The sequence below is a fragment of the Sinocyclocheilus rhinocerous genome, unplaced genomic scaffold (assembly GCF_001515625.1).
Source record: "Sinocyclocheilus rhinocerous isolate Xijiao unplaced genomic scaffold, SAMN03320098_v1.1 scaffold621, whole genome shotgun sequence".
Classification (NCBI taxonomy): domain Eukaryota; kingdom Metazoa; phylum Chordata; class Actinopteri; order Cypriniformes; family Cyprinidae; genus Sinocyclocheilus; species Sinocyclocheilus rhinocerous.
Window position 1 is genome coordinate 95571 of NW_015639806.1, and position 11884 is coordinate 107454.

General features: G+C 39.2%; 2 protein-coding genes across 4 annotated transcripts in view; both read right to left on the reverse strand.

The window, feature by feature from the left end:
- Positions 1-2795, reverse strand: part of LOC107752159 (ATP-binding cassette sub-family A member 1) — a 37341-nt gene extending 34546 nt beyond the window's left edge. Inside the window, 3 exon segments of the mRNA XM_074560216.1 lie at positions 919-1012; positions 1129-1237; positions 2717-2795. Of these exon segments, the coding sequence (XP_074416317.1) occupies positions 919-1012; positions 1129-1194 (160 nt within the window). The 5' untranslated portion in view covers positions 1195-1237; positions 2717-2795.
- A 588-nt stretch (positions 2796-3383) lies between these two features.
- Positions 3384-9922, reverse strand: LOC107752160 (amyloid beta A4 precursor protein-binding family A member 3-like). 3 transcript variants are annotated; one of them, XM_016568051.1, is made up of 12 exons: positions 9473-9922; positions 9001-9361; positions 7912-8183; positions 6977-7007; positions 6743-6888; positions 5872-5958; positions 5617-5793; positions 5259-5438; positions 4945-5157; positions 4742-4861; positions 4509-4649; positions 3384-3756 (listed from the first exon to the last, which is right to left on the reverse strand). In XM_016568051.1, exons 1-12 carry the CDS (start codon positions 9830-9832, stop codon positions 3685-3687), a joined length of 2160 nt encoding a protein of 719 aa, XP_016423537.1. In that variant the 5' UTR covers positions 9833-9922; the 3' UTR covers positions 3384-3684. The 3 variants fall into 3 exon arrangements, with proteins under 3 accessions (XP_016423537.1, XP_016423535.1, XP_016423534.1); XM_016568049.1 differs by having other exon boundaries at positions 9001-9364; XM_016568048.1 differs by lacking the exon at positions 7912-8183 and having other exon boundaries at positions 8729-9922.
- Between the last annotated feature and the right edge of the window lie 1962 nt (positions 9923-11884).

Genomic DNA, 11884 nt, shown 5'->3' on the forward strand with positions numbered 1-11884 from the left:
TCAAAGACCACTTATAAGTAGTAATAATAATAATAATAATAATATTTTTTTCTCTCAAACTTTCTCAACTTTCTCAAACTAAATTTTTATTGTAATATCAGTTTGATTATTTTGATGGTACCCTTTAAACAGCTGTTCATACATCTAGGATACTTTGAGGGTGAGTAAAACACAGGCTAATTTTCATTTTTGGGTGAACTAACCCTTTAAAGTCGGAATGAAACAGAATTGTGAACATATTTCTGTCACTATTGTAATGACTGATTTAAACAGTTTTAAAAGGGTGAGACTTGTTTTTGTCGACTGGGAGTTGATTGGATCGTTGGATTGTTGTTGTCTGCTAATTGCTGTGATCATTTCATGTAAGTGACAGGTTTCTGGAAGGGAGAGATTGAAGCTCATCTGGCCGTTGGAAAAACATGCACAGCTTTCGCATCAGTATATATGTCATCAGAGACATTGATGTTTTTGATTCCATGTGAACAGGAAGTAGACAACCTTTTTTCTGTCGATTAACTTGCATTGATAATTCACCACAAGACTAGTAATGTGCACTAACAAAGTAAAAAATGTCAATTTTAATATCACATGGACTTATAAATTAATTTATCTTTTAAAAAAAATAACGATGCACATAGATAAATCATTTAGTACTATTTTAGTAAGGAAAAAAATGACACACATCACCTTTAATATCTTACCCTTATTATGGAAATGTGCAACATTTCACTTAAAAATGTCCTCATGTCATTATGACTCAAATTTCTTCAGGTGAGCCATCAAAAAGTCATGATTTAGTATAAACAATGTCACAAGGGCTCAACAATGTCCTGATTTTCACTGTAGCTAATCAGCTTTGCTTTCCTGCCACCTGCCAAGAGGAGAGGGCAATACTCACGCTCACAGGGCACCACTTACATTGGCTCTGTTTATATGGTGGGTTTGATTGCCGGACAGCAATGAGGATGAGGAAGAGGAAGAGCGGCCACAGGAGTTCAATAATCAGTTGGACCTGTAAAAGAAAGAAGACGACATGATCATGTTTTATTACATCCCTCACTGTAGACCGGCTGCACAGTGTTTGACAGAGTGTGTAAGTGTGCTGCGGCTGGATTAAAGTTACAACACCTTATTTCTCCTGCGGTATGTGAAGTTTTTCCACAGCAGCAGGTAGAGTTGTGTTCCAATGGCCATGATGGACGGCACAAAACTACACAGCCATGGCAACAGAGGAAACCTACAACAACAACAACAACTACTCTTCCACCATGCAAATACAATGGCATATACTATTGCTCACTCTAAGCTGAAAAGCCATTCAACTCAATAAAGGGCCTTCTTCTGTGGAACACAAATGGACATCTCCGATCTTAAAGGGGTCATATGATGTTGCTAAAAAGAACATTATTCTGTGTATTTGGTGTAATGAAATGTGTTTATGCGGTTTAAGGTTCAAAAAACACATTATTTTACACATACTGTACATTATTGTTTCTCCTTCATGTGATGAACACATGATTAAGGGGACCATCAAAATAAAAAGGGGACCTCCTGCATTTCTCAGAGGACGAAGCGGGCTGGACTCCGCTTCGTCCACGGTGAAAGCCGATCCGGCGATCCACAGTGCGAAGTTCATGTATTTCCTCAGCGACCAGCACGGATCAGCTCCAGGCATGACGAAGCGGATATCGTCCTCTTTTGGAAGGCCAAACAAAGTAGTTTCACTTTCACAACGAAACACACAGCGTCTTCACGACATGGTGTTAGAACGAGCCGTTTTAGGTAGGTGTGGCTGACTCTTAACTTTTATAAAGAATATCTCTTTGGATTTGAGACTTTAGTCTTTGCAACTTTACAGATCTTCTTTATGCACCAAGAGATTGTAACACTCCAAAGAGAAAGGAAAAATTGAAATCACATCATATGACCCCTTTAATTTTGAATGGCTGTCAAGCTCCAAAAATGCCAAGTACTGTGATTCTACTCCACGTGGATTGTGTGCTGTATTCCAAGACTTCTGAATTGATACCTTTGCCTAAGGGAAAGACCTACATTTAAGATGTTAATCTATGAAAACGTCCTGTTGTAGTTCTCATAACTCATTGTGATTTGAATATGCATATATTTAAATTTGGAGCTTTTGCAATTGGTTCCAACACAGCAAAACAATAACAAAATGTCCATTTGTGGAGTGAACATGCCCTTTATATGAATGGATGAATAGTAGAAAGTTGAAAAACGTGATCTCTTCAGCTTTGACTGTCACGTCCTGTTCTTGAAATCCTCATTATACTAATTGGCTTAGGAGACAAGACAAATAAATCTCCTCCAAACTAGGCACAGAAAACATAGCACATAGTTTGTGTCTAGACAATAATGTTACTGAACTTATTATGAGCTGTTTCTGTTTGGACAATATCTTAAAAATACACTGCTGATTTTAAATCTTTATGTAAAGACCTGACCTTCACAATTGACAAACACCCATTGTGGAAGTCAATGAATTAATTTTTCAATTAGAAATAATTTTACTAGTTTTCCTTACAGTGTCATAATATAGAATATAGTATAGCTTATATAAATGGGTCATTAATAAGTAATAATCCGTTCATTGCAGGTCATATAACGTCGAATGATTCAGTGCCGCTACTGTAACTTTAACGTTCGCTATTAATGTCTATAAACAACACAGTAATCACGGGTACAATGCTGTTACCTTTCGTTTTATCCCAAACTTCCAATGCTTCATGAATTTAGACGGTCTGCAGTCCGTGCGCGCTACCGGCGTTACGAGATCACAGTTTGAGGAAATACCGAGATGGGCGGGGCTTACATTCAAACCATTGAAACCACATTGAGTTTGTAACCAATAGAGAGCGCTGCACTCAGGACATGTAGCCAATCATTTGCTTTGTGTTCATTTAGCGCCCACCCACTCAGGCTTTACATAAACCCTGCGCAATTTCCGGCACTTGGACAGTGAGGACGTCGAAATGTAATTATTAAAGATTCTGCATATATCCTGTGGGGATTTATCCTGCTATTTATATTGACGATATATATATATACACACACAGACATTGCTGTTTATAAAGTCTTAGCTTATATAAAATTATATAATTGTTTACTACCTCCATTCTTAATTAAATACACAAGACAAGGAAAAATGTCTTTATGTACTATCTTTAATAAACATCTAATACAGCAGTTATTAAAATATACCTCTCTCTACAGCTAAAACAAACCAAGGAATAGGTCCATTCATTTTTTTTTACAGGCACTAATTCTTGAGCTCTGTAAAGAGCATGTAAAACCATTTAAAAACACTGAACATCAAATCTGTACTGCGATATTGGAGAAGTGCTGGAAGCTTGAGATGGGAGGCTCAAGATGATTTGAGTGTGGATTCTAATGCATAGTCATTCAAACACAAGGCTTGTCTTCAGGCACCTTGGCTCAGCAGCAAGAGCAAAAACAAATGTACACATGCAAACCAGCAGTTAAATAAGCAGCTCTAAAACAGCTTTAAATTGGAGGTCCATGATCTCTATACATTCTTACACTGTTCAGCTTTAATGCATCTGCTAAAAGGCAGAGTTTAAATAAAAACCCTTTTCTACACTTCAGTCAAGTGTTCAGTGGCAAATTTGCATGTGACCGAGAGAACCTGAGAGGACCCGCCTCCTAAAGGAACACAGGCTGATCTAGGCCAGTCAGGAGACGGTACGTTGATGTCGGCATAGTCTTCAGATGAATCTGTTTCAAATCAAATAAAAATGATTATTATTACTACTTTAAAGTCGGCACAATCTATATTCTAAATGCATGTTACAGCTCTTACTGAGAACATGTAATTGTAAGATCATAACTGGGTCTTTTGGGTGAAAATGACAAGACTTTTCTCTGGTGATGAATCATTTAGTCAGCTTAAACCCACCCCTGGAGGCTCACACTCATCTGTCTCCATTTTTGAGTGCAATGTTCATATCTGATCAATAACCGATGCACAGAACCAAGTCAGCGCCCTACATTCTTGATTTTTAGATTAACCATACACTCTGATGCATGTCACAACATGGAAAAGAAGTCTGAATTAAAGTTCCAATAAAACGGAAGTAACAACAAAGGCCAAAGGCATGTGTTCACGTATGTTTTGTTTTAATTTACATATTTAAACATTAAAATACTTGTTTTATTATAATTTTATAAAATTATTTAAATTATAAAATGCATTATTGTACTATGTAGACTTCAATAACCAGAAAAAATAAATACTATGATAGGTTTCACCAGTAAAGTTTTTGAAAAATGTGTTTTGTTTCATGTAGTCTGAAGAGAAATAAAAAACTAAACAAGATCCAAACCACATCCATATATGGTTTGAAATCTGATTAATAACTGATTTTTGTGGATCGTGTTAAAGTCTGAATGATCAGATCTCATTTCAAATAGTTTTTAATATAGTATAAAGTGGGCGATTTGTTTAAAGTGCAATACACTCATCTTACTTCTCCTACAGCATTGGACAGGATGTGAATGATCTTCTCGTGAGGTGTAGCTACGACACTCTGTCCATTGATCTCAATGATACGATGACCAACTCGAATGCCGCCCCGCTCAGCTATTCCACCACGCATTAAACTGCAAATCTATTGCAGAAATCACATTGACTGAATGTCAGACACTCAGTACAGTTTTACAAACATAGTGTCAAAAAAATTAGTTGTAAACAGTTGCTTACAATCCCGTCTTCCACGCTGAAGCCCAGCTGATACTTGGGGTCTGGACGCTTAATGATCGCCATGGTGACAGGTGGACAGTGAACGATGCTGAGCTTTATTATCGACAGGTCCTTTAAATCCTGGAGAATATGATAATTCAACATTTTGACACGCGATGCTGAGGAATTAGGAGCTTTAAATTTTAATTTCTGGCTGGTCTTACTCGTATGATACTTTGGCAGGTGGTGATGGGGAGGCCCACCAGACTGGTGCCATTAACGGACATGATGCGATCGCCAATGCTCAGCTCTCCAGAACGTTCCGCAGGGCCGCCGTGCAGCAGATTGGCTACTACCACAGTCGGCAAGATGGAGCCCCAGCCAGACTCCACGATCGCGAGGCCTAATATCTCTCCTGGCTTTTTTGATATGCACACCTGAAGATAAAAAGAGGTGAATGGGCCATAGTAAATTACAAAACGGTGTTGAGAACAACAGCTTTCGGCATGGATCCACATAGAAGGGAAGACATCCTCACCTCTCTGATGTTTTCAGAGCGAGAAAAGTGAACCAGGTCTCCGTTATAAAGTTCTTGAGTGCCGAGGTAATCGCTGTACTCGCCTGGCTTCAGATCACTAGCTTTTATTCCGTTAGTGTACAGAAACTGCTGATATGTGACACCAAAAGCCTGACCAATGGCCTGTGCGATGATCTGAGCCTAAAGAAGACACAAATAAGAGTAAGAAAATATTAAATGTAGATCAAATAATATCTCAAAAGACATTTATAAGTAAATGCATAATAAAAACCCTATAATAATGACAATGGAACATTTTGACTCCATCCACTGCAAACCAACTCTTTATCAAGGTGGACACCACACAGAACGCACTCACATCCTCTGAAGAAAACACGTGGCAGATCATCCAGCACTTCTTCGGTGGTGCTGCAGAGCTAGCCGGCGAGTCTGCTGATTTGCGATTGGCAGGCTTCCTGCGGGCCATCAAAACTACGATGTTTCCAATGTCTGCGATGTATGAAATCATCTGCAGAGCATGGTCCATCATGGCCTCCTGGAAGCATGAACGAAATCAGCCACACATGCACTCACAGATCATAAGAAGGACTGTCAGCTGTGTTTTTTGTCTAACCTGTGTGTCAGCACTCAGTACTTTGATTCTCTGTGTAGAAATGAACAGATCGACCTCTGTCATAGGCTGAGACTCTCCTTCAGGTGCCTAGATACACATGCAAATATATCAAAAGGTGTATTAGCCAAGTTAAAACCGTCAAAACTAGATTTTTAGAATTTCTAAAGAAAATGCGAGTAGTGGTTTCCCATGTAAAACTCAACACTATAATGAAAGAGTCTTGTGGGCGCTTCCTTAGTGGTCCAAGACAAACTTTTTAATGATCCTAACCATCCTAACCATCATTCCAAGTCGTTCCAAACCCATAAGACTGTGGTTAATCTTCGAAACACTAAATAAGAAACCTAAGAGCTTTCTGTCAATTAATTAAAGTCCAGGTAACCAAAACTTTGAAGATCCAAAATGTCATAAAGGCATTGTTAAATGAATCCATAGGAATTGAGCAGTTTAAACTAAGTCTTCTGAAGAGAAATAATCACTGTATGTGATTAACAGATTTAATTTAGGCTTTTATTCACATTAAAACACACATACATAGAGTGAATGAAACATGGGAGCTTGTGCAGTTATTAGATGAAGGCCTGTTTGGGAAGATTAGATTTTTCTTAATATGTAGCCCTGCAAATAAAAGGCTTTTTAAAAAATTTAAATCTATGCGAGTGCCTGGATGCAGAATTTTGTCTTGTTTATGTGATAAGATCCACCTATAATCATTTGTAACGCTATTAAATTATTATTCATTTTAAATTTATAACAGTGGCCCCAATTGGGCCTGCAGTTATAATCCTTATTGTTGAGTCCTGTCATTATACTTGACAAAAAATTTGTTACATTTGCTTTTTTTTTTTATGAATAAATAATATTCTTCCACCTTGATGCGATCCACAGCTTCCTGTGCCTGAGCCATCCGGGCGTTGGTGGAGGGATTTTTCTCAGACTGTAATTGTGTAGATCCAAGATATTTAGCTCCAAATATCACCCCTTCCAGGAGGTCTTCAGGATCACATGGTCCAGGCACTTAAAACAACAACAAATGACATTATCAACTACATCACAAGAGCTATGAAAGTACAACTTGTAAATACTTCTACACTGAGCTTCATACCACTCTTATAAGCCGGCTGTGTCTCAGCTTCCTGTTAAAAGACAAAAGAAAATGAATGACATCACATAAACAACTGAACTCGTTGGTTTCATTGCTGTGTCCAACTCAGAAAGTCGGAATTCCCAACTCTCTGTTTGTAAAAGTACATTAAAAACACCCCCTGAAGCTCAATTTCCATTTTGCGTGGAAATCCACGACTCCAGATTCACTGAGACGTGGGTGTACAACGTCAAACGTGACACTGAAGATTACATGATAAAATCTCATCTGATTACATGCGCAGAAACATTTGGAAACCTGTAGGGCTGCCCTTGACTAAAGATTTTTCTGATCAACTAATAGTTGCTCATTTAAAGCGATTAGTCGACTAATCACACATTTCTATTAATAAGCCATATAATTCATAATAATGAGCCTTTAATTGCCTATCAGCGCACGCATAAAACTTGTCACAGCGTGCCACAGAAGTAATGATTATGAATGCATCAGGGGGAAAAAAACAGCAAGAAGACTGCCTTAACATCATAATAATTAATCAATAAACTAGTGTTTCTGTCTGTCACGGAGTACGTGACTTCGCCACTTCCTGTGGAGGAAACCTGTTTCATGGAATTTAAAAAATTAAATAAATACAAATAAAAAAAATTTAATTCGGCCTTTTTATCTCACAATCCTGACTTTATTTCAAATCTAAGTTTATGTATTAAATATTGAGATAACATATCGCCATTCAGATTAAGTCGCATTTATCAATATTGTTTTATTCCACGGCAGAAATGGGCATCCATAGAAACAGCTGTGTAAAATGCTTTAAATGCTTTTCTGTCAAGCAATGGACTTTTATGGTGAAAGACGTTAAGAAAGATGTTTCCCACATCTGCTTTTAATTGGAACACAGTCTAACTAACTACAATTTAAAAGGACTAAAATCTCACCAGATCATTGCTTGGGGAGACGGACTGATCCGCGCTAAGGCCTTTAGATGCCGTCCACTGCTCCTCCTCTGTGATTCCTGAGACCAACAGCTCATCCTGTAGGTGTCTGTGCCAAGCGTCCTCGCTGTGAGATATGGAGATCATCTCATCTGCATCACTGCTCTGCCTTCTAAGCCCTGACTGATGTTTGGGGGTCACCAGGGGTGTGTGAACAAACAGTGGGGCAGTTCTGGGCTTTTCAGCCTCTGGCGCCTCTAGCAGCTGTAGCAGATCTTTCTGATACTCAATATGGGGTGCTGTGTGTACATTAATGAGGAAAAAAAATTAACTTAAATGATTTTAGCAAATGGCTGCAATATAACAAAGAGTGAAAAATTTAAGGGGGTCTGAATATTTTCCGTACCCACTGTATAAATTCTGAATTGCAAGAAAAAAAAGTCAGAATTGTGAGACGTTAATTGCGAGATATTAACTTGAAATTGGAGAAATTAAGTCAGAATTGTGTGCAATAAACACGCAATTCTGAGAAATCATTTCTGTGAATTACAAATTACGAGATTAGTACAATTAAAAAAGTGAGATCTAAAGACTAAATTGCGAGAAAGTCCGAATGTGAGGTAAGTCGCATTTATCAATATTGTTTTATTCCACGGCAGAAATGGGCATCCATAGAAACAGCTGTGTAAAATGCTTTAAATGCTTTTCTGTCAAGCAATGGACTTTTATGGTGAAAGACCTTAAGAAAGATGTTTCCCACATCTGCTTTTAATTGGAACACAGTCTAACTAACTACAATTTAAAAGGACTAAAATCTCACCAGATCATTGCTTGGGGAGACGGACTGATCCGCGCTAAGGCCTTTAGATGCCGTCCACTGCTCCTCCTCTGTGATTCCTGAGACCAACAGCTCATCCTGTAGGTGTCTGTGCCAAGCGTCCTCGCTGTGAGATATGGAGATCATCTCATCTGCATCACTGCTCTGCCTTCTAAGCCCTGACTGATGTTTGGGGGTCACCAGGGGTGTGTGAACAAACAGTGGGGCAGTTCTGGGCTTTTCAGCCTCTGGCGCCTCTAGCAGCTGTAGCAGATCTTTCTGATACTCATGTGAAAAGAGCAAAGCTTCTGGGACGTTTCTGTCCGCATCTGCACATGCTGACTGGACACTAAACTCAAGCTCTTGGAAGGAGGAAGCAGCGGCCTCCGCGAGAGTATTCGACTTGTGTGGAGCGCCGTGATTGGCTGATTCATCAGGTGTGCAGTGGGCGGGATTCTCTAAAGTAGCTGATGGATGAAAAAGATGGAGCTGAGTGAGGAGACTTTGAATGTGCGAGTGGTCAATATCATGTTTCACACTTTTGTCTTTGATTTTCTCTTTCTTTATTTCTTCTTTATTCCTCAATTTTCTATCTCTATCCTCTACATATTTCTCTTTTGTTTCTTGCTGCTCATCCTGCTGTTGAAAAACACAAATTTCAGGCTTATTCTCACACATTTCTTGAGCCAAAAGCTCTTCGGTTTTGTCAGAAGCTTCGGTGGAGTCCTGAGCTCCGTAATCGCTTACCGCAGACACCGTGTCTTCATTCAACTCCGTGTTGAAAGATCCAGGAGCCTCTAAATCTCCCACCGAACAGCTTTCAAGTCCTACAACCGAACCGGCCTCGCTGGAAGAGTCAGACCTCCAGTCCAGTGGCGGGGGCTCGATGGGGTTAAAGGAATCTAGATCCTCCGACTCAGGGCTCTGCCAATTTTCACTGTGCAGATTTGTGGATTCAGCACGGTTAGTTGAGTAGTCAGAACCATCAGGAGCCCAATTTGCGTCCTGGGCTGAAGCTTCGGTTTGAGCATTCGAGGAATCATAAGAAGCAGGTTGGGAACTCTGTTCTGACTCCAAACCTCCATTGTAGAGAAAATCATCTGCCATTACTACTGGTAATTCTTTGCCTCATTCAGCAACTTCTCAGCTTCCCTTAAGACACATTCATCTTCCAGAAGAGCCTTGATCCATGTAAAACGACCTAAATAACATATTATCAAAGTGTAAGATTAAAGCAACTAGTGACTTAGTGAAATATACTGTACCATTAAAATGTTTCATTATATCTACTCAATCTTTATTATTATTATTTTCCCTATTTTATAATTATAGTTAAGTCATCAAAAGTATGAAAAAATACACATGGTAGTATGAAAATCGGAGAACTATGTTAATACCATTGTATTTGAATAAGGTTCATTGCTCAGTTCCCATTAAAGTATCAAGGAAATACCGATCACTGTACCACGGTACAATCACAGTAGATGAAAAAGATGGAGCTGAGTGAGGAGACTTTGAATGTGCGAGTGGTCAATATCATGTTTCGCACTTTTGTCTTTGATTTTCTCTTTCTTTATTTCTTCTTTATTCCTCAATTTTCTATCTCTATCCTCTACATATTTCTCTTTTGTTTCTTGCTGCTCATCCTGCTGTTGAAAAACACAAATTTCAGGCTTATTCTCACACATTTCTTGAGCCAAAAGCCCTTCGGTTTTGTCAGAAGCTTCGGTGGAGTCCTGAGCTCCGTAATCGCTTACCGCAGACACCGTGTCTTCATTCAACTCCGTGTTGAAAGATCCAGGAGCCTCTAAATCTCCCACCGAACAGCTTTCAAGCCCTACAACCGAACCGGCCTCGCTGGAAGAGTCAGACCTCCAGTCCAGTGGCGGGGGCTCGATGGGGTTAAAGGAATCTAGATCCTCCGACTCAGGGCTCTGCCAATTTTCACTGTGCAGATTTGTGGATTCAGCACGGTTAGTTGAGTAGTCAGAACCATCAGGAGCCCAATTTGCGTCCTGGGCTGAAGCTTCGGTTTGAGCATTCGAGGAATCATAAGAAGCAGGTTGGGAACTCTGTTCTGACTCCAAACCTCCATTGTAGAGAAAATCATCTGCCATTACTACTGGTAATTCTTTGCCTCATTCAGCAACTTCTCAGCTTCCCTTAAGACACATTCATCTTCCAGAAGAGCCTTGATCCATGTAAAACGACCTAAATAACATATTATCAAAGTGTAAGATTAAAGCAACTAGTGACTTAGTGAAATATACTGTACCATTAAAATGTTTCATTATATCTACTCAATCTTTATTATTATTATTTTCCCCATTTTATAATTATAGTTAAGTCATCAAAAGTATGAAAAAATACACATGGTAGTATGAAAATCGGAGAACTATGTTAATACCATTGTATTTGAATAAGGTTCATTGCTCAGTTCCCATTAAAGTATCAAGGAAATACCGATCACTGTACCACGGTACAATCACAGTACTTTTGGTAAAGTAAATTAAGAGCATGGTGGTCTACAAAGATAAGGTACAGAGTAACAGATTTATGTTTGGGTCATTGTTTATACATACGAGCATGCAAATTATGAGCGTCAAGGAGAAAATTGATTTTTGTAAACTGAACGGATAATCCAAGCACACAATTAAGAAAGATTTGAAAATTAAATTTAATGTTATTTAGTACAACAGCTTACCTTTTAGCTAGAACCCCATCAATAACTAATCATCAAGCAGTATCACGCATATTCTGGTAGTCGTCGCTTAAATGACTGGAGATTGGAGCCGGTCAAAAGCATGTCGTGTTTCAATGAGACAGTCCTACAAATGAACGGAATACATTTTTGTACAGACCGCAGAACTTATATTCGGTTTTCACTGTTATTGTGCGACTCCACAAAACTTCAATGTAGTTCAGAACGTCAGCACTGCGCATGCGCACCAGGACAAGACATAAGTAATCCATCGTGTCGTCAAACGAGGTGCACAGCAGGGTTGCCAGGTTTTCACAACAAAACCCGCCCAATTGCTACTCAAAACTAGCCCAATCGCATTTCGACGGGACTCCCTGTTAAAAATCGTGTTCCGGGGGGCAAAATACACGTTTTTGGCGGGGTTCCCCTGGTAAAATTCGCACTCCAGGGGCTAAATA

Coding starts and splice junctions, on each gene's coding strand:
- LOC107752160 (XM_016568048.1), bottom strand. CDS start 9,832: ATGGCAGATGATTTTCTCTACAATGGAGGTTTGGAGTCAGAACAGAGT. Junction 4,650..4,741: donor TCAGCGTGGAAGACGGGATT/GTAAGCAACTGT, acceptor TTTCTGCAATAG/ATTTGCAGTTTAATGCGTGG. Junction 3,757..4,508: donor TGTCCAATGCTGTAGGAGAA/GTAAGATGAGTG, acceptor GATTTGAAACAG/ATTCATCTGAAGACTATGCC.